This window comes from Crinia signifera, chromosome 8 (genome assembly GCF_055691185.1).
Source record: "Crinia signifera chromosome 8, ASM5569118v1, whole genome shotgun sequence".
NCBI lineage: Eukaryota > Metazoa > Chordata > Amphibia > Anura > Myobatrachidae > Crinia > Crinia signifera.
The window spans coordinates 4,034,397-4,057,482 of NC_139224.1; the positions used below are offsets into that span (position 1 = coordinate 4,034,397).

The 23,086-nt window shown below is 43.9% G+C and overlaps 1 protein-coding gene across 4 annotated transcripts in view; it reads left to right on the top strand.

Annotated features, from left to right (window-relative positions):
• CELSR3 (cadherin EGF LAG seven-pass G-type receptor 3) overlaps positions 1-23,086 on the top strand; it is a 151,410-nt gene that overhangs the window by 56,987 nt on the left and 71,337 nt on the right. For all 4 annotated transcript variants that reach the window (XM_083155599.1, XM_083155601.1, XM_083155602.1 and 1 more), the window contains exons 3-4: positions 8,922-9,144; positions 19,823-19,938. In XM_083155599.1, coding sequence (XP_083011725.1) covers positions 8,922-9,144; positions 19,823-19,938 — 339 coding nt within the window. The remainder of the gene's footprint in view (positions 1-8,921; positions 9,145-19,822; positions 19,939-23,086) is intronic.

Sequence of the window (23,086 nt, forward strand, 5' to 3'; positions counted from 1 at the left end):
GTTTCAGCATGACCACATAGCAAAACTAATGCAAAGCATCCTGGGATGTGTAGTTCACTAACATCTGGAGGGCCGGAGTTGCCCAGCCCTGCTCTAGTGCCTAACCCTTACCTTACCCTCCCGTAATCTAACCCTTCCTCTAGTGCCTAACCCTTACCTACCCTCCCGTAATCTAACCCTTCTTCTAGTGCCTAACCCTTACCTACCCTCCCGTAAACTAACCCTTCCTCTAGTGCCTAACCCTTACCTTACCCTCCCGTAAACTAACCCTTCCTCTAGTGCCTAACCCTTACCTACCCTCCCGTAACCTAACCCTTCCTCTAGTGCCTAACCCTTACCTACCCTCCCGTAACCTAACCCTTCCTCTAGTGCCTAACCCTTACCCTACCCTCCCGTAACCTAACCCTTCCTCTAGTGCCTAACCCTTACCCTACCCCCCTGTAACCTAACCCTTCCTCTAGTGCCTACCCCTTACCTACCCTCCCGTAGCCTAACCCTTCCTCTAGTGCCTAACCCTTACCCTACCCTCCCGTGACCTAACCCTTCCTCTAGTGCCTAACCCTTACCTACCCACCTGTAACCTAACCCTTCCTCTAGTGCCTAACCCTTACCTACCCTCCCGTAAACTAACCCTTGCTCTAGTGCCTAACCCTTACCTACCCTCCCGTAATCTAACCCTTCTTCTAGTGCCTAACCCTTACCTACCCTCCTGTAAACTAACCCTTCCTCTAGTGCCTACCCCTTACCTACCCTCCTGTAACCTAACCCATCCTCTAGTGCCTAACCCTTTCCTACCCTCCCGTAACCTAACCCTTCCTCTATTGCCTTACCCTACCCTCCCGTAACCTAACTCTTCCTCTAGTGCCTAACCCTTACCCTACCCCCCTGTAACCTAACCCTTCCTCTAGTGCCTAACCCTTACCTACCCTCCCGTAACCTAACCCTTCCTCTAGTGCCTAACCCTTACCTACCCTCCCGTAACCTTACCCTTCCTCTAGTGCCTAACCCTTACCTACCTACCCTCCCGTAACCTAACCCTTCCTCTAGTGCCTAACCTTTACCTACCCTCCTGTAACCTAACCCTTCCGCTAGTGCCTTACCCTACCCTCCCGTAACCAAACCCTTCCTCTAGTGCCTAACCCTTACCTACCCTCCAGTAACCTAACCCTTCCTCTGGTGCCTAACCCTTCCCCTACCCTCCCGTAACCAAACCCTTCCTCTAGTGCCTAACCCTTACCCTACCCTCCCGTAACCAAACCCTTTCTCTAGTGCCTAACCCTTACCTACCCTCCCGTGACCTAACCCTTCCTCTAGTGCCTAACCCTTACCCTATCCTCCTGTAACCTAACCCTTCCTCTAGTGCCTAACCCTTACCTACCCTCCTGTAACCTAACCCTTCCTCTAGTGCCTACCCCTTACCTACCCTCCCGTAGCCTAACCCTTCCTCTAGTGCCTACCCCTTACCCTACCCTCCCGTAACCTAACCCATCCTCTAGTTCCTACCCCTTACCTACCCTGCCGTAACCTAACCCATCCTCTAGTGCCTAACCCTTACCTACCCACCTGTAACCTAACCCTTCCTCTAGTGCCTAACCCTTACCTACCCTCCCTTAACCTAACCCTTCCTCTAGTGCCTAACCCTTACCTACCTACCCTGCCGTAACCTAACCCTTCCTCTAGTGCCTAACCCTTACCTACCCTCCCGTAACCTTACCCTTCCTCTAGTGCCTAACCCTTACCTACCCTCCCGTAACCTAACCCTTCCTCTAGTGCCTAACCCTTACCTACCCTCCCGTAACCTAACCCATCCTCTAGTGCCTACCCCTTACCTACCCTGCCGTAACCTATCCCTTCCTCTAGTTCCTACCCCTTACCTACGCTGCCGTAACCTAACCCTTCCCCAGCACCTGTATTTCTTCCACACTACTGTGGCGCACTATGGGTTATTCTGATTCACTCGGAAAGTCCCAATCACTCTCTAATGGACAAAACCATGTGCACTGCAGGTGGGGCTGATGTAACATGTGCAGAGAGAGTTAGATTTGGGGTTTTATTGTTTCTGTGCAGGGTAAATACTGACTGCTTTATTTTTACACTGCAATATAGATATCAGTTTGAACTACACACCCTACCCAAATCTAACTCTCTCTGTACATGTTACATCTGCCCCACCTGCAGTGCATATGGTTTTGTCCATTAGAGAGCGATTGGGACTTTCCGAGTGAATCAGAAGAACCCCAATATCATTGAGACCCTTTCACCGCCCAAACCACTTGAAACCTCAACTCCCCTCATACTTGCCTACCTGACCCTCTCCATGCGGGAGAAAATGCTCTGTTTCTGGACTTCCCTGGTAATGTATGATTGCCATCACCTGTGGGGAGCTAGGTAAAGGTGTTTCACCACAGGTGATGGCAATCATACATTACCAGGGAAGTCCGGGAACAAAGCATTTTCTCCTGCATGGAGAGGTTCAGGTAGGCAAGTATGACTCCCCTGTGTCCCGGAGGCAGGGGAAGGTTTTATCGTAGCCAAGTATAACCCAGACCATTACATTCCAGGTTTAAAGGCTGTCCATGTTTGAGCACAGGTGAATTAATTAGTATCTCAGTCAGTTTGATTTAACCATCTGGACTCAAACATGGATATCCTTAAAATCTGTAGTGGCAGAGTTTAGGGAACTCTGCTCCATAGTATATGAGAACTCTCCCCATCCCTTACCAGACTTTCAGTCAAGTACAGTAACTGCCAGGATCTCTGATATTGTATATGATTGGCTGGTTATTTTAGAACCATTTTAAAATGACAGATTTTGGAATTATTTTTAATCCAAACAAACAGGGAGTTGTTGGTAAAAGCGCAGGTTAATAACACGCTCTGGATTACATCTCCCCAGATCCTTTTGTGCTTTGCCCTATAAGTAATAAAGCGAATAAAACAAGAAATACATTCCAGAGAAGCGTGCGCACGTAGGGAAGGACATTATCTCTGTGGGGTGAGCCTGAGGCCAATCGCCTATTTCCTGCTAAAATCTCTAATTGCTTTTGTGAGAAGCTTGCAGGCTCCGGAGTGCTGGCTGACTGCCCCGGAACCGGCCTCCGTCCCTGCGTTCTGCCAAACCAAGGAATTTCCTAATGTGATGAGAACGTATTTGGTATCAAGTTCATGAATCCTATGTGCACAGAATACGAAGGCCAATGCTAATAAGAGATAGGGATGACCATCGACCATCGTTGATTCAAAATTATATTCGATAGGTAAAACTATCAATGGTCATCCATCACATAGTTTGTTACTATCGATGGCTGGTTGGAGTATCACCATCGATGGCCATCCCTAATTAATGAGAGATATCATTGCCGATGCCCAAAGTACTGGATTGATAAATATCATTCCATTTGCTCTGGTTACTCTTCTGATATAAAGGGGCGATGTATGATAAAGTGGCAGAGTCGCCCATAGCAACCACTCACTATCTAGCTATCATTTATCTGGCACAGCTTATAAAATTACATTTCAATATCATTCATATGGGATACTGGGTTCTCAATACATTGGGGAAGAAGAGGTCCTCCGCAGGAGACCTGCACATAGAACTCTCTTTACCGTGGGTGTACTGGCTTCTCCATATCCTCAGTTTAGAAAGCTGTGCCCTCGGGGAGGCTGCACTTACAGAGCTCCTGAAGAGAGTTCTTCTTCATTTCATTTTGTTTGTTTGTTATATTGGGGAGCCTGTTTTGGACAACAGGCTATGCAAGAGTAATTGTCTTTTTGTGCTTTATGATGCCCAGAAAAAGGGTTTGCCGGCCTCAAAACAATTCTATTCATCAGGCGTATGGAGCTGCTGACTTACCGGTTCCACCTTCTGTGAAGGCTCATTCCACGAGAGCGGTGGGCGCATTCTGGGCGGCTGCTCGTGGTGTGTCGGCTCTACAATTATGCAGAGCTGCTACTGGGTCGGCTCAACACACTACTGTAAAGTTTTACATATTTGACCCCCTGGCCAAAGAGGATACCCAGTTTGAGCAGGCGGTGCTGCAGCAGTCTGGGGATCGCGGCATGCGAGGGGCGGACATCCCTGCGGTTGGACTTAAAAAGACACACAGCGTGTCAACCAGATAACCTCCTTGATGATTTACTCTCAGTGCATATGATGGTGCACTCTTGGTACGTATGATGGTGCGTCCGATAGTATGACTACAGGCGCACAGAGACAGATTTGAAAGTGGGCATCTTATTATGAACAAAATCAGAAGCAGCATTCAGAAGCAGACACGGCAAAAGGCACAACTGTATCTGCCCCCCCTCCCAGGAAGAAGAAACATAGTTCAGGTTTGCCGCAAGTTTCGGCTTCTTTCTTCCTCCACGTTTAAAGTTTGAGCAGGAGGACAAAGTCTTCTAGAAGGAAAGGGGTTGGTAGCCATGCCATCTGTCACTGGCATCAAAGCTGCGCTCTGCTTTCTTCCTCACTATGCTGGGAGGGCATTTAACACCATCCTCTCAGCCCTGGCTCACGGAGCTCTTCCTCGCACGCACTGATTGCGTTCCCCAGAATCTTTGTAGTTAATGTTGTAGCTTCACAGTGCCATTCTTGCCAGGAGCTCTATGTTCCACCATATGCCCAAGAAATTGCATCCTCCGAGGCCCCATGAACTGTTAGTGATGCCAGCTGGGTCGGAAGTGGGGAAGCGGATCTAATGCGCACTCTATAGAGTTCTGAACCTAAGGCGTAAACAAGTGTTTACTCTGTACTGCTGGGCGCTGTCCCACATTATCCCACTCCTGAAGTCTGCAAGTGGCAGTCACCAGCCAGTGGCTCCTGCAGTGGGCGCTGTCCCACATTATCCCACTCCTGAAGTCTGCATGTGTCAGTCACCAGCCAGTGGCTCCTGCAGTGGGCGCTGTCCCACATTATCCCACTCCTGAAGTCTGCATGTGTCAGTCACCAGCCAGTGGCTCCTGCAGTGGGCGCTGTCCCACATTATCCCCCTCCTGAAGTCTGCATGTGTCAGTCACCAGCCAGTGGCTCCTGCAGTGGGCTCTGTCCCACATCCCACTCCTGAAGTCTGCATGTGTCAGTCACCAGCCAGTGGCTCCTGCAGTGGGCGCTGTCCCACATTATCCCACTCCTGAGGTCTGTAACCAGCCAATGGCTTCTGCAGTGGGCGCTGTCCCACATTATCCCACTCCTGAGGTCTGCAAGTGGCAGTCACCAGCCAGTGGCTCTTGCAGTGGGCGCTGTCCCATATTATCCCACTCCTGAAGTCTGCATGTGTCAGTCACCAGCCAGTGGCTCCTGCAGTGGGCGCTGTCCCACATTATCCCACTCCTGAAGTCTGTAACCAGCCAGTGGTTCCTGCAGTGGGCGCTGTCCCACATTATCCCACTCCTGAGGTCTGCAAGTGGCAGTCACCAGCCAGTGGCTCCTGCAGTGGGCGCTGTCCCACATTATCCCACTCCTAAAGTCTGCAAGTGGCAGTCACCAGCCAGTGGCTCCTGCAGTAGGCGCTGTCCCACATTATCCCTCTCCTGAAGTCTGCATGTGTCAGTCACCAGCCAGTGGCTCCTGCAGTGGGCTCTGTCCCACATTATCCCACTCCTGAAGTCTGCATGTGTCAGTCACCAGCCAGTGGCTCCCGCAGTGGGCGCTATCCCACATTATCCCACTCCTGAGGTCTGTAACCAGCCAATGGCTTCTGCAGTGGGCGCTGTCCCACATTATCCCACTCCTGAAGTCTGTAAGTGGCAGTCACCAGCCAGTGGCTCCTGCAGTGGGCGCTGTCCCACATTATCCCACTCCTGAAGTCTGCATGTGTCAGTCACCAGCCAGTGGCTCCTGCAGTGGGCGCTGTCCCACATTATCCCACTCCTGAAGTCTGTAACCAGCCAGTGGTTCCTGCAGTGGGCGCTGTCCCACATTATCCCACTCCTGAAGTCTGTAACTAGCCAGTGGTTCCTGCAGTGGGCGCTGTCCCACATTATCCCACTCCTGAAGTCTGTAACCAGCCAGTGGTTCCTGCAGTGGGCGCTGTCCCACATTATCCCACTCCTGAAGTCTGTAACTAGCCAGTGGTTCCTGCAGTGGGCGCTGTCCCACATTATCCCACTCCTGAAGTCTGTAACCAGCCAGTGGTTCCTGCAGTGGGCGCTGTCCCACATTATCCCACTCCTGAAGTCTGTAACTAGCCAGTGGCTCCTTGTGTTTGTTTTGGGGGGAACAGAACGATCCCCTGCTGATAGCAGCCTTTCATCCATTGTTCTATTATTTTATGGCAGCAGCATATGGGAAAATATAAGACAAATTCAACGTGTAAAATAAAAGAACTTACTGTACTATGACATGGAAGAAAGGACCACCTAGCCTTAAGAGCTTACAATCTAAATCTTAAAGTTATTAATAAGCCAAAACTTCTTGGGCGTTACTTTATCCACATTGTGTTACCCCAACTCATCACTAGTCTGGGGCTCACCCTGTTTCATTGCGTCTGGCTGGAAGGCATAGAAGTAGAAGAGGGGATTGGGCTGTTTCAGTGTGTGACAACAGGTAGCAGGATACCAGTGTCTATATATCATCAGTCCACCTGGGCCTGGCAGCAAAGCTCTCTGCCTGCGCGACCCGGCCCATAAGCACAATTAGAGAACTCTGATCTCTTATTACTTTACTTTGTCCTTTTCTACCAGTTACTCTATATCTAATAACACCTCCAGCATATATTTGTGTTACCCTTGGATATAGCACATAACTGTATCAGTTGTATCTGATCGAAGCTATGTTGTATCCAAGGGCAATAGATGTAAATCTGTAAGAAAAGTAGTTAAAGTGAGGCATGAGGCACCTACCTAGGGGCACCACTTTCTGGGACACCACCTACTCAGATGCTTGTTTAATTACGGTCAGTCTAAAATTTCCCAGTAACAGCAAATGTTTCCACCGAGGGCCTACTCTCCTGAGTAATGCTGGTTCCATGCCCTGACGGGATCGGTATGAAATCCCAGCGATCGGAATCCCGAGGGCCGAAATCCCGACAAGGGGGGGACATGGATCGCCCCTCCTTGCGGGCTCGCTGCGCTCGTGAACACCCATTGAGGGACAAAGTGCCGGGATTTCGGCGTTCAGGATTCCGGTGACGGGATTTAGACCGCCGGAATACTAACTGCATCCCACCCTGACACTTCTCATATTTCATCTGCACAGAGGCCCTTACTCAGATCTGATCGTGGTACAAATTTGTTCTCAAAATGGACAAAACCATGCTGCACTGCAGCTGAGGCAGATGTAACGTGCAGAGAGCGTTAGATTTGGGTGGGGTGGGTTGAAAGTGAAACCGAAATCTACATTGCAGTGTAAAAATAATGCAGCCAGTATTTACTGTGCACAGAAACAAAATAACTCACCCAAATCTAAAGGGCCCCTTACGCTTGTGAGATTTTGTAAGATTTCATCCAATTTGAGTCAATTTATCTGACAAAATCTGATGTGCCTGATGTGTAGGACACAATCCACAATCCCCTGCCATTGGGTATAACCAAGAGATTGGATGAGGTTGAACCTCCTGCACATAGGATGAATCTCGAGTCAATCAGGTTCAATTTGTTGAACAATAAGTTGAATAAGTGTAAGGGGGCCTTAACTCTCTGTGTACATATTACATCTGCCCCACAAATTTGTACTGCGATCAGATCTGAATAAGGCCCAGAGTCCTTTTTGTAGCGGAAACTGTATTTACAGGGCACTGGTCTGACTTCTGAGTCCGTGCAGTGGAACGGCCAGACTGCGGCGTCTGCCAGTGTAATGTAATGGGATTACAGTCAGTGTGTTTTCTTTTTTCTCTTTATTTAAAGGAATGTTATTTCACTTGCTCTAATAGGGTAGTTGCACTCAGACATTTGCAATAGTATTAGATGAATCGCAGTTAAACCTGGCATGGGGGGGGGGGGGGGGGGGGACACTGCTGCGGCTGCATCGGAGCAATTTCTACATAGAATTAGACTCAGTTGTACACACATGTCACACACCCAGAAGTCTGTGTACATATGGTAGCAATGCAGTTTTGCGACTTCCAGTTTTTTTTATTTATGGGAATAAAACGCACATGTTTAATTGCGTCAGTGTTATTATGTTGGGGGCAGGGCCATGATTTAGCAAATCACATCACCACACCCCCTGCGCTTACCACTTCGACACGGAAAGGAGGTACCAGAAATCAGCAAGTGTGCACTTAATGTGTTTCAGCAGAAGTATGCATCCCCTCTGCCAGTTAACCTCAGAACTGTTAATGTTAGATACTTTATTTCATTTATTTAAATTATTTCTATTCTTTGCTAATAAAGTATATGGTTAATTTGATGTTAATACAGAAACACCCCATTGACTTTTCCTGAGACGCCACTGTGGGTAAATGTAAGTTTTAGAACACTCCCGCCCTTCAGTTATTTACCTATAAATATTAGAGGCGGCCATTTTGTAGACTCAACAGCTTGCAGGGAATGCCAGACCGCGGTGTAATAAACTATCGGTCAGGTAGCAAAATGGCGGCACTGTGTGTACTTCATAGCAGGACTTTAAAACATGTGAGTGTCACAGTCGTCCCTTTGAGTTCAAAAGGCAACAGCCCGGCTGAGGGCCTGCTTCAGAGTCACGCTCAAAGCAGCCATATTGTTGGTGAATTTCTGTCACAATTCAGCGTAGCCGATGCGCCTCCTCGTACATCCACATGTGACGGCAGCTTTCATTACTGTTAGCCTGGATGTGCGCCAACCTGGCTGGAAAATATCATCCGAAATCACCCAATATTTACATTCACTTACCTTAAATAGGCCGCAAATTCTATGTACACGCCGATGACACACGAGACTGCCACCTCTTGTTTCTGGCACTCACCTTAATGACACGTATGACCCTTTGCTCTCTTTTTCTGCAGGTGACAACTGTGAAGTGGATAGCGGCTCAGGACGCTGCGTACCCGGTGTCTGCAGGAATGGGGGGACATGTACCAACTTGGCAGAAGGCGGATTCACCTGCCAGTGCCCGTCCGGGGGCTTTGAGAAGCCGTACTGCGAGCTGTCGACGCGTTCCTTTCCTCCTAAATCATTCGTCATGTTCCGAGGTCTCCGGCAGAGATTTCACATGAGCCTGTCGCTCTCGTAAGTGCGCCTGTCCGTCTTGTGCCTGTGATGAGAAGGGGTCTGTCATAATCTTACGTTTCCTGAGTATATTTCATGATTCAGTTCTGATTCATTTGAAAGATTTACAGACAGTTTTCCAATGGGCAGTCTCATCGAAGGGGGTGATAACAGAGAACAATAGTTATACACAGCTGCCTAGTTACAGGAAATTCAGTGGTCAAATGGAGGCATCTATCTATCTGTCTGTCTGTCTGTCTAACTATCTATCTAACTATCTCTATCTAACTATCTGTCTATCTATCTAACTATCTCTATCTATCTATCTGTCTGTCTGTCTGTCTAACTATCTATCTAACTATCTCTATCTAACTATCGGTCTATCTATCTAACTATCTCTATCTATCTGTCTGTCTATCTATCTATCTATCTATCTATCTATCTATCTATCTAACTATCTGTCTATCTATCTAACTATCTCTATCTGTCTGTCTGTCTATCTATCTATCTGTCTGTCTGTCTAACTATCTATTTAACTATCTCTATCTAACTATCTGTCTATCTATCTATCTAACTATCTATCTAACTATCTCTATCTGTCTGTCTGTCTGTCTATCTATCTATCTGTCTGTCTGTCTATCTATCTGTCTGTCTGTCTGTCTGTCTACCTAACTATCTAACTATCTGTCTATCTATCTAACTATCTATCTGTCTGTTTATCTATCTATCTATCTATCTAACTATCTGTCTATCTATCTCTATCTATCTGTCTATCTATCTAACTATCTGTCTATCTATCTCTATCTATCTATCTATCTATCTCTCTGTCTATCTGTCTATAGCTGTGGCATAACTGCTAATCTTTGGGAAGATGCATTTGAGATTGGTAAATGAAGTTCTAGAGTTCCGTACACACGAAGCGATTTGGTTGCTGAGCGATTTAGACTTAATATCACTCAGAAATAAATCGCTCAGCAACCAAATTGCTGAGTGCCCCGTTTCCATCAGCGAACAGCATTGGTCGCTGATGAAAACAGAGTCACTGCAGGAGAAAGCCGCTGGTCGCAGCGACCGTCGCCCCGTACACACAGGGATAAGGTCACAAAGCGATCATATCCCTGGTGATATTGGCTTAAATCACATCATGTATACAGGGCTTTTGAGAAGAGGGTTGTGATGTCATCCCAAATTGGATTTCATTACATTCTGTTGATTTGTCTTAAGGTGCCCATACACAGTACAATGTAACAGGTGCAATGTTTTGCGCGCACCCGCGCACATCACATCGCACAGCAGAAATAGTACGTGCTGCACATACATTTTGTACTAGATTGCATCTCATTGCATTGCAGAACGTATTCGATGCGATGTGATCTAGTGTAAAATTACATACAATAATTGTACCGTGTATGGGCAGCTTTAGTGTCAGTCGCTGTTTGTCTGGATCATGGAATGCTGGGGAATTAGAGAGGTGCATGAAATATTTGAAAAGCCCAGAAATCAGTTAATGCTCTTGGTCCTTTCCACTCGACCAGCCCCAACATGAAATCAATAGCACCACCCAGTATACACTAGAAAAGAGGCATGTATCAGGAGAAATGCTTAACATGTACAAATATAAAATGGGTAATATACTGAACTATCAACTACTTCTTTGAGGGCAGAGACTAGGACATGTGGGTATACGCTTAGACTGGAGGAGATTCCGTACCATTAGGAGTAAAAGGCTTCTTTACGGTTAGGGCAGTAATGGTATGGAACCCCCTTCCGGAGGAGGTAGTATGGGCAGACACATTAAATACATTTAAAATAAGGGTGGACAAACATTTACTGGAAAAAAAAACATCCAGGGGTACAACCTATAAGTGTTATTTAGTCCAAAGCTACAATAGGTAGATTATATTACAGGGGGAATCACAGCTAGGCCATACACCTGAGTTAGATCTGCACAAAAAGTTGAACTTGATGGATGTATGTAAGCACCAACGTTTATTAATTAGGCCTCCCTCTATGTAACAAGCTTGGTCATTTAATTAACAACATTCCCATTTAACAAATGGCTTTCTTCTACCCAATCCAGCCAATAAATGGGTTACAACTTAGAGATGAGCGGTTCCGATTTATGCGGTACTTAACAAATTAGCGCAAGTTCGGATTTTTCTTATTGGCTGTCTAAAACGTGTGACAGCCGGTAGCCAATAGCAAACGAGCACCTACACACAGGCCATCACTGGACCATCTACAGCTGAGTGCAATAGGGTCACTAGAACAATTGTGGGAAGGGGACGGTAGGTTCCTGGCAACTGAAATAACCCCCCGCACCACCCCTCTATATCGCACTTGGCTGTTTGTAGGTCTAGCAAATCAATAATTTACTATAAATGAGTGCCCAGTGTCACATGGTCATTATTACTTTTATATCAGGGCATGCTGGGACTTGTGGTTGCACACGAACCGTAGGGCTACAGATTCCCCTTCTGTGCTCTCTATCAGCCTGCTAGTCTTGTGCCCCATCTCTGTCTTATCCCAGATGTGCCTGCCTTCCATCAAAACGTAGCACTTACTCATTAAATTAGAATTGATCCAATGGCGGTGATATCATTGGCAGCTGCTCCCCCTACCAATGAGGGGCCTCGTTGGGCTCCTCAGTGTGTCAGCAGCATTATCTCATCCAAGGCAGTGAGTAATGTATCTGCTGCAGCAATTTAGCTAAGTACCGTAGATGCTTCCAAGGCGGGCTCAGTTCACTGACTTGATGGTTTTCATCAAAAGGAAGATATTTCAGCGAAATATTGTGCTGATCTATCTGGTTTAATCAAGATAATGATTAACCCCTTGAGTACCGCACAAGTTTGCAGATCAAATCGGTCATCGTCTTACAAACTATTCACCGTCACCAGTTATACCGGAAACTGCTGGTAACGATTTCTGGCGCTCATAATTGAAAATCACTGTGCGCTGTTGTTTTTGCCAATAAAAAAAAGTGTTTATACCTCTATAGTCATGAAATAAGTTATGTTAATATATTAAACAGAGAAAAATATATGAGTTTTTTTTTTAAATAAATATTTAAAAACTAGTTAGCCCCTCAAAGCAAATTCTTCGAAAGCTATAAAGTAATATGATGTTTTTTCCAAAATAAATGTTTAAAAATATATAATTTGCTTTCAATACACTATGTATGTGATGAGTGTTTTTTTTAAATTAAATATTTAAAAATATATACTTTACCTTCAACACAAGATACTGTATAAGTAATATGAATTTTTTATTTTATAAATATTGTAAAATATATTTTTTCTAAATATAAAAAAAACACTGGTTAGCTTTCCAAAAATATAAAAGAGTAAATTTAGAAGCAAGAAACTGCTTATATTCCACAAATTATATTAGTAGCCATAATTATAATCTAAATATATAATTAATGATATTCTGATTAATTACTTTAAGGTATATAGAATAAAAAATGTTCTTTTATTAACATTAAAATAACATGGTTCATGCAGTAACCTTAGTTTATTATTATTATCCATTTTGTATATTTGTTTTATTGTATTTTATTGTATTTTTAACCTAAACTTCATGGTGGAAGATACTTTCTTTCTACATGTATTATTACTCAATAAAGAAAATAAATTCTCTAGTAGTTATAAAAATAATGTCACTACCTTTTGGCAGTTATTTACGGATAATTTATGTTATAGTTTAGTGGTGTTATTAAAGTTTATTTTATTTAACCTATGGCTTCTAAAATATTAATGGTATCCTGATGCCGGTAATTGTCCGTAAATCATTTTAATGACGCCCATCGCAGTCAGTGGCTCACTCTTACCGTTACTCATGGATTCAGCCTTATGTTGTTAGAATGATGATTCATTTATAAAGCAACTTATTGATTAGAACTAGGCTGAGGGCTTTTCCGTAGCCCTAGGGAAGTATGTTTAGCGGAGACAACATTCAAACGCAAGGCTTTATTTATCCGTTCAGAGATTTATTTGCATTTATGCATAATCTATAGCTTAAAAAAAACACCTGTTATGTTACTTTTAACTAGGGATGAGCGGGTTCGGATTTTTCCAAAATTTGCAAAAGTTTGGATTTATCTGAATTGATCTAATTAGTTATCCAAAACACCTAAGAGCCGAGAGCCAATAAGATGCCGTGTTTGAGATCCGGGTAAAACCAAACCGCTCATCTCTACTTTCAACATGTTCAATTTTTGTCAGATCCCCTTTTCAGAGATTCATAAACCCTGCGTTGTACCCCCAGACTGTAAATACCACCTTACTTTTAGAGAATGGAAGCTGATTATTCCTAGTCCTTTTATACACATATTAAATGTTGCATATTTTACTTTCAGCCCATGGATGCGTTAATTAGTCCGCTCCGTCTTTTATTAGGTTTGTCACATTTTATTAGATTTGATCGTCTATGGGGATGTTTTATTTAATCTCATGCCCTAAAGAGGTCACTTTTAATAATAGGTACCGCGTGTATTCGGAAGGCCAATAAAATATAACTGGAATATATTATAAGGTAATGGATGAGAGACCGCTCATAATTAAATAATGACGACTCTGCTGGCTTGGTAAGTTGAGATTGGTTAGGCGGATGATACAAGAATTCTTTTGTCCAACAATACGCAGTGACTTTTGCTAGCATCAAATATAATGTAGCCATGATTGTTACATTACCGGGTACAGAACAAAAGGATTCTCTAAGTAACCTCTCAAACATAAGATGTGTGCAGGCTCACCCTGGCCATAGACAAACGCATCCCCCCTCCCCCTAGGACTTACATAAACCATCTTACCCGAAAAAGACACATCTCACCATGTGACTTACCTAATAGTTCCTCCCCTGGCACATCTAACCCGGCCCTGGGAGGTGATCATTTCTATTGCTGGCTCCCAGGAAAGAGGAGGTCTCATTTTTAATCCAAGTTAGCCAATTTGAAACTGCTGTACATGCATACAACGGTTTCACATCGGCCATCTTGGATTAAAAAAGAGGCTGTCTCCTCTTCACTGGGAGCTGGCAACAGCAGAAATAGGCTGATTTAGGGATGGGTTGATGCAGCCCTAAGTGCACACCCCATACGCACACCTTTACTCTCGAATCAGGACTGTGCGGCCTACATTTAGACATTTGCAAGATGTCTAATTTCATACTAGGGACAATCAAAGCTGAATTAAATGTACCCACATTGTCTATCAGCCACGTGGTTATTTTTTTCAGAATTTTGTTTCTAACCAGGAACCTAGCCAGAACTTTGTGGGCCCAATAGCTACATATGGAAACGGTCCCTTCCCAATGCTTCTAGGGAGACACTGCCCCATAATAGTGCCCTAATTCATTATTTGTACCATAAAGTCATAGTGCCCTAATTCATTATTTGTACCATACAGTCATAGTGCCCTAGTTCATTATTTGTACTATACAGTCATAGTGCCCTAATTCATTATTTGTACCATACAGTCATAGTGCCCTAATTCATTATTTGTACTATACAGTCATAGTGCCCTAGTTCATTATTTGTACCATACAGTTATAGTGCCCTAATTCATTATTTGTACCATACAGTCATAGTGCCCTAATTCATTATTTGCACCATACAGTTATAGTGCCCTAATTCATTATTTGTACCATACAGTCATAGTGCCCTAATTCATTATTTGCACCATACAGTTATAGTGCCCTAATTCATTATTTGTACCATACAGTTATAGTGCCCTAATTCATTATTTGTACCATACAGTCATAGTGCCCTAATTCATTATTTGTACCATACAGTTATAGTGCCCTAATTCATTATTTGTACCATACAGTCATAGTGCCCTAGTTCATTATTTGTACCATACAGTTATAGTGCCCTAGTTCATTATTTGTACCATACAGTCATAGTGCCCTAGTTCATTATTTGTACCATACAGTTATAGTGCCCTAATTCATTATTTGTACCATACAGTTATAGTGCCCTAGTTCATTATTTGTACCATACAGTCATAGTACCCTAATTCATTATTTGTACCATACAGTCATAGTGCCCTAGTTCATTATTTGTACCATGCAGTTATAGTGCCCTAATTCATTATTTGTACCATACAGTTATAGTGCCCTAGTTCATTATTTGTACCATACAGTTATAGTGCTATAATTCATTATTTGTACCATACAGTTATAGTGCCCTAGTTCATTATTTGTACCATACAGTTATAGTGCCCTAATTCATTATTTGTACCATACAGTTATAGTGCCCTAGTTCATTATTTGTACCATACAGTTATAGTGCTATAATTCATTATTTGTACCATACAGTTATAGTGCCCTAGTTCATTATTTGTACCATACAGTTATAGTGCCCTAATTCATTATTTGTACCATACAGTTATAGTGCCCTAGTTCATTATTTGTACCATACAGTTATAGTGCCCTAATTCATTATTTGTACCATACAGTTATAGTGCCCTAGTTCATTATTTGTACCATACAGTCATAGAGCCCTAATTCATTATTTGTACCATACAGTTATAGTGCCCTAATTCGTTATTTGTACCATACAGTTATAGTGCCCTAATTCATTATTTGTACCATACAGTTATAGTGCCCTAATTCATTATTTGCACCATACAGTTATAGTGCCCTAATTCATTATTTGTACCATACAGTCATAGTGCCCTAATTCATTATTTGCACCATACAGTTATAGTGCCCTAATTCATTATTTGTACCATACAGTTATAGTGCCCTAATTCATTATTTGTACCATACAGTCATAGTGCCCTAATTCATTATTTGTACCATACAGTTATAGTGCCCTAATTCATTATTTGTACCATACAGTCATAGTGCCCTAGTTCATTATTTGTACCATACAGTTATAGTGCCCTAGTTCATTATTTGTACCATACAGTCATAGTGCCCTAGTTCATTATTTGTACCATACAGTTATAGTGCCCTAATTCATTATTTGTACCATACAGTTATAGTGCCCTAGTTCATTATTTGTACCATACAGTCATAGAGCCCTAATTCATTATTTGTACCATACAGTTATAGTGCCCTAATTCGTTATTTGTACCATACAGTTATAGTGCCCTAATTCATTATTTGTACCATACAGTTATAGTGCCCTAATTCATTATTTGTACCATACAGTCATAGTGCCCTAGTTCATTATTTGTACCATACAGTTATAGTGCCCTAATTCATTATTTGTACCATACAGTTATAGTGCCCTAGTTCATTATTTGTACCATACAGTTATAGTGCCCTAATTCATTATTTGTACCATACAGTTATAGTGCTATAATTCATTATTTGTACCATATAGTTATAGTGCCCTAGTTCATTATTTGTACCATACAGTTATAGTGCCCTAGTTCATTATTTGTACCATACAGTTATAGTGCCCTAATTCATTATTTGTACCATACAGTTATAGTGCTATAATTCATTATTTGTACCATACAGTCATAGTGCCCTAATTCATTATTTGTACCATACAGTTATAGTGTTATAATTCATTATTTGTACCATACAGTTATAGTGCCCTAGTTCATTATTTGTACCATACAGTTATAGTGCCCTAATTCATTATTTGTACCATACAGTCATAGTGCCCTAATTCATTATTTGTACCATACAGTTATAGTGCCCTAGTTCATTATTTGTACCATACAGTTATAGTGCCCTAATTCATTATTTGTACCATACAGTTATAGTGCTATAATTCATTATTTGTACCATACAGTCATAGTGCCCTAATTCATTATTTGTACCATACAGTTATAGTGTTATAATTCATTATTTGTACCATACAGTTATAGTGCCCTAGTTCATTATTTGTACCATACAGTTATAGTGCCCTAATTCGTTATTTGTACCATACAGTTATAGTGCCCTAATTCATTATTTGTACCATACAGTTATAGTGCCCTAATTCATTATTTGTACCATACAGTCATAGTGCCCTAGTTCATTATTTGTACCATACAGTTATAGTGCCCTAATTCATTATTTGTACCATACAGTTATAGTGCCCTAGTTCATTATTTGTACCATACAGTTATAGTGCCCTAATTCATTATTTGTACCATACAGTTATAGTGCCCTAGTTCATTATTTGTACCATACAGTCATAGTGCCCTAGTTCACAATATACATCACCAAAAACCAGTCTGCGTTGGATTCAAAATCCTGGCAGCCAGAATCCCAACAAATCAAGATAAATCTTTACTCCCTACCCCTAATCCTACCTCTAACCCACCCCTCCCCCAGCCTAACCCTAAACTCCCCATCCCACAGTTTAACCCTAACCTTCCCCTCCCACAAAATGATGCTAAGGAAGTGTATAAAGTGGATGGAGTACTGCTCCTAACTGCCATGTTAGAGGCTGTGTTTTGAAAAATGACAGCAATGAGCTGATTGGCTGGTACTTTATCTCTCCACTTTACCTCTCTCCAATGCTTGGTAACTATATAAGTTGGGTCTAGGGCCATAGCAATGGCACCCTTTGCACCTACTCCTTACTCCGATACTGATGAGCGCGCTCCGATTTGCAGCCACCTAGACAGAAGTGTTGGTGGCCTGCCGCGGTCGTGTCCATTAGCAGGAATGTCTGACAGGTGAAAGGTACTAGTGATATCTTTGACACATTCAAGGTCAAATTGAGCATTTATATTTTTCCAGCTTAGATATTTATAACTGGTAATAACGCTGTTAAACCATTTGACCCTCTTAACGGAGGCCATTAAAACATCTACTTTAGGAGACGACGCGGGGAAATGAGGTTGGTGATAATAGGAGGTCGGAGCGGTTAAGCAGTACAGAACATTTCAGGTTAAAGAACAAACATTCATTTCTTGTCGGTGTCTTACTGCTTAATCTCCATAGGGGAACATTTCCACCAAAGGTCAATCTGTCTCCCCACCTAAATGCAATCTCCAAAGACAGATTTTGACATCCCCGGTTTTATACCTCTCATCTGAACAGATTTTCCCTGGAGTGAAAATTGTTCTGAAATCTTTATAGAAGCAGAGCTTCCGAGGCCGTTCCGACGCGAGCAGTTTATCCGTAATGGCTGACTTACCGCTTGATTACTGCATATCAGCATCGAACACCTCAACATCCGCCGGCTTCGTCATTAAATGAATCAACGTAAAATAAAGAGACGCTTTGTTTCACTCATTCACGGAAAACGGTGGTCTTTTCTTAATGTTGTGTAGTCTTTCTCACTGTGGCATCACAGGTGACTCTTTTTTAAAAAAAGAAGTAAAATAATTAATGAAGAATGAAACATAAACTGGTTGTAGGTGAGACATAACGTTAGAGACACATTTGCTGAGCGCTAGACGCTGGGTTCTTAGTGCTGCCCTACTTACGACGTGAGTGTATCATTGGAAATGTCTGTTTCTATACATCTTATAAAGGAGAATGTCTGTTTCTATACATCTTATAAAGGAGAACGTCTGTTTCTATACATCTTATAAAGGAGAACGTCTGTTTCTATACATCTTATAAAGCAGAACGTCTGTTTGTTTGTCTGATTGAGATAAATTCTGGGACCACTAAACCGATTGCGATGCATGTTTCACCATTGTGTAGGTCATTTTCCAAGGCAGGTATCAGGCTAATACCCCTTTCATACAGAAAATAAAATTCCCGGGTGAAGCAGTTCCACCCGGGAATTTCATTAAATACACGGGTCCTTTTCCTGTGTGAAAGGGTGGATCCGGATCTTAAACTCCGGGTCTCCGAACCTGCAAAATGACCAGGGTTGGAGACTCGGAGTTTAAGGACCGACCCTTTCACACAGACCTGGAGATTTGCTCTCCTGTGTGAAGGGGGGTCTGATAGCGGCAGCCGAATAACCCGATGCTTCAAATGCCGGTTAATTGCCAGTAAATGCTGGGTTATTCGACAGCCGCTGTCTGAAAGCGGGATAAGTTGATTGGTTATCAGGGAGCTGTGACTGGGGCTTTGCAGGGATTCGCTTGCTCTTGGCAAGTTGGCCACAACAGGAAACCCCCTCAATAGCAGCCAATTGGTCTCAACATGGCTTTAGAAGGGGCTCTGCAGCAGCAACAGGTGTACCAGCCTCATCAGTGACTGATCGGTCTTAACAGAGCTGTGTTTGTCGTTCCGCGGGGATCGGTCCAGCGCACCGCTCTGGGAAAGTTGTCAGTGACGTGCATGGTCGCCTCAATAGCTATTGGTCAGAAAATCACGGCACATGTGTACTGTGTACCATTATAGATTTACTCATAGACAAGCTTCATATTACCCTTCACCTTATATACAGATATTACCAAAATCCCAAATCCCTAAGTAACCGACTTCCGTTATCACCAACTTCCACCCGAGCAGAGGTGGGTACTCCAGCTAGTAACTCATGAGTGATGCAGCAGTGATATACTGATATTGTGAGTTGGCCTCTCAGTCCATGCACATTCGGACAGAGGGAAGGACTTTGGATCAGAGACTGTCCCAATACTGTATGTTAGGATCGCTGGAGACCATTATAACAAGCATGAGATGTGATATGACCAGGGTATATATATATATATATATATATAATCAGGGTGTTAGCTGAATGGTGGGTTGGGTGTGGGAGTGTCTTGTTATCAGCCCAGTATTGTTGTGTTAGAGGTTATGACATCATATAATAATTTGGCTTTGATTGCATCACCCTTTTTAGATTTGCCACTAAAGAGAGGAACGGTCTCCTGTTTTACAATGGACGACTGAATGAGAAACATGACTTCATCGCAGTGGAGGTTAACGATGGACAAGTGCAGCTGAAATATTCCACAGGTTTGTCTTACATATTAGATATATATATATACATTTTAGCTGATGTGCCCGGTTTCAAAGATTGCTAGGCAGAATATTTGACCTATTTTCGCTACCTGAGGAGTCGGTACTCCGTAGTATCCCTGCTTAGTGGGTAGCTACATCACACTTGCCTACTTTTGAAAACTAGTTGCAGGGAAATTATAGTTGGTAGTAGAATTTTGCACAGGGTCCCATTGAGGGGGCGTGTCATGCTACACCCAAAGGGAGTGTCTAGTTCCATATATGGAGAGATTGTGAACGTGGCACCTAGAAGCGTGGGTGTGTACTGCTACATCTGAGGGGAATCTTGTAAAATGACTTATATCCAAATGTAGATGAGCCCAAAGCAGTTAGTAAGAGATACTATACTTGGTAATGTGCTGGGAAATGGTGCTGATGATTCAATGTAAATGTATCTATCTCTCATTCCTTTTTCCCCAAAAATGTAACAGTGTAATGTGGGCTAGGTGACATGAGGGAGATTGCTAGACTAATGAGGAAGAGAGGGAGATTGCTGCTATGTCAGGGAGTCTCCTGCAGAATGCAGGAGGGGAGGTAACTATGATGTAACAGTGTAATGTAGGCTAGGTGACATGAGGGAGATTGCTAGACTAATGAGGAAGAGAGGGAGATTGCTGCTATGTCAGAGAGTCTCCTGCAGAATGCAGGAGGGGAGGTAACTATGATGTAACAGTGTAATGTGGGCTAGGTGACATGAGGGAGATTGCTAGACTAATGAGGAAGAGAGGGAGATTGCTGCTATGTCAGGGAGTCTCCTGCAGAATGCAGGAGGGAAGGTAACTATGATATAACAGTGTAATGTGGGCTAGGTGACATAAGGGAGATTGCTAGACTAATAAGGAAGAGAGGGAGATTGCTGCTATGTCAGGGAGTCTCCTGCAGAATGCAGGAGGGGAGGTAACTATGATGTAACAGTGTAGTGTGGGCTAGGTGACATGAGGGAGATTGCTAGACTAATGAAGGAGAGAGGGAGATTGCTGCTATGTCAGGGAGTCTCCTGCAGAATGCAGGAGGGGAGGTAACTATTATGTAACAGTGTAGTGTGGGCTAGGTGACATGAGGGAGATTGCTAGACTAATGAGGGAGAGAGGGAGATTGCTGCTATGTCAGGGAGTCTCCTGCAGAATGCAGGAGGGGAGGTAACTATGATGTAACAGTGTAATGTGGGCTAGGTGCCACGTAACTCTAAAACATAGCAACCAATTACAGATTCCGCACATCTATGGACCAAGTGCTTTAATTTGGTATAGCATGTGCCCGGGTCAGGCAACAGCAATGTATACAGCTACTGTATATGTGTATATATATCTCAAGTAACTTTTCAGAGGCATGCTGCCACCTGTAGTTCACTAATATTAGGAAGGTCACGAACCTTTGGTACAGATGTAACATTCGCTAATTGACAACCGACTCATATACAGAACTAATTTAATGGCCACAAGTAAAGGTCAGATAATTCATTTGATTTCCACTACAGTTTGCTAATAATGTAATTTCAGCATTAGAACGATTGAGAATTATTACTAGTAGCTAAAGGAGCAGATGAGCTGCTGTAATTATCCTTTTTACCTTCTCCACCACAAGCCATCGTTCTTCTTACATCGTTAGGGTGCTGCTGAATGCCTCATTTGCATCTCATTTAAATACTGCAGCCACTGGCTTTAGGCAGAATGTGACAGCGCGATGAGCGTTGGCAGCAGATTGAATTCCCAACTTTGCACTGTTACCAACTGTCCCCAATTATCAGGGACTGTCCCAGATTTTAAATAATGGTCTCTGAAATAGTCCCTATTTTTCTAAATGAACTAGCAGGGCTTCTTTGTGTGAACCTTAAATGCGTCGTCCATTCTTATTTCCTGCGCTTTAGAAGTGAACGTGTATTGAAGAAAAGTATTTCACATAGGTTCAGGATGTTATATTGACATAGAACTTGTTGACTTGTGCATCGTGTCATCGTTTATTCGCGTCACCACTATGATCACAATGGGCCTGGTTCATAGTTGTATGGTATTGCAGTAGTAGTAAGTGTAGTACTGTACAACTAACATGGTAATGCTGCAGGAGGGGTCTAGAATAAAGACTTCTTCTGTCGGCATCTGCGATTTGTGTCCAAAGACTCAGCATCAGAGGGTCACGATAGTTCCACTCCTCGACCACCCGTGGAGTCTGGTGGAACTGCGCAGCCAGGACCAGGAAGACTATATCAGACAGCGGCGTGTAGATACTATATAACGGATCACCGGGAATCTATCCCCGGTTTTACAGTCCAGAGGAATACACCTTCCTTGCTCATCTGTGCCGAATCCCCTCTGGATCGCATATAAATATATCCCATGGTTTCATTAAGATTTTTGCTACTAGTCCGGTGTCAGAGATATTACACTGACTGCGAACACCGTCCAAAGTGCTGACTGCGGTATTGGCCCACCAGGAGGCCGTGACAGATGTGTGCAGGGGTGGCTTCTGAGGAGGGCAGTCAGCGGCCCACCAGGAGGCCGTGACAGATATGTGCAGGGGAGGCTTCTGAGGAGGGCAGTCAGCGGTCCACCAGGAGGCCATGACAGATAATGTGCAGGGGAGGCTTCTGAGGAGGGCAGTCAGCGGCCCACCAGGAGGCCGTGACAGATATGTGGAGGGGAGGCTTCTGAGGAGGGCAGTCTGCAGCCCACCAGGAGGCCGTGACAGATATGTGCAGGGGAGGCTTCTGAGGAGGGCAGTCAGCGGCCCACCAGGAGGCCGTGACAGATAATGTGCAGGGGAGGCTTCTGAGAAGGGCAGTCAGCGGCCCACCAGGAGGCTGTGACAGATATGTGCAGGGGAGGCTTCTGAGGAGGGCAGTCAGCGGCCCACCAGGAGGCCGTGACAGATATGTGCAGGGGAGGCTTCTGAGGAGGGCAGTCAGCGGCCCACCAGGAGGCCGTGACAGATATGTGCAGGGGTGGCTTCTGAGGAGGGCAGTCAGCGGCCCACCAGGAGGCCGTGACAGATATATGCAGCGGAGGCTTCTGAGGAGGGCAGTCAGCGGCCCACCAGGAGGCCGTGACAGATATGTGGAGGGGAGGCTTCTGAGGAGGGCAGTCAGCGGCCCACCAGGAGGCCGTGACAG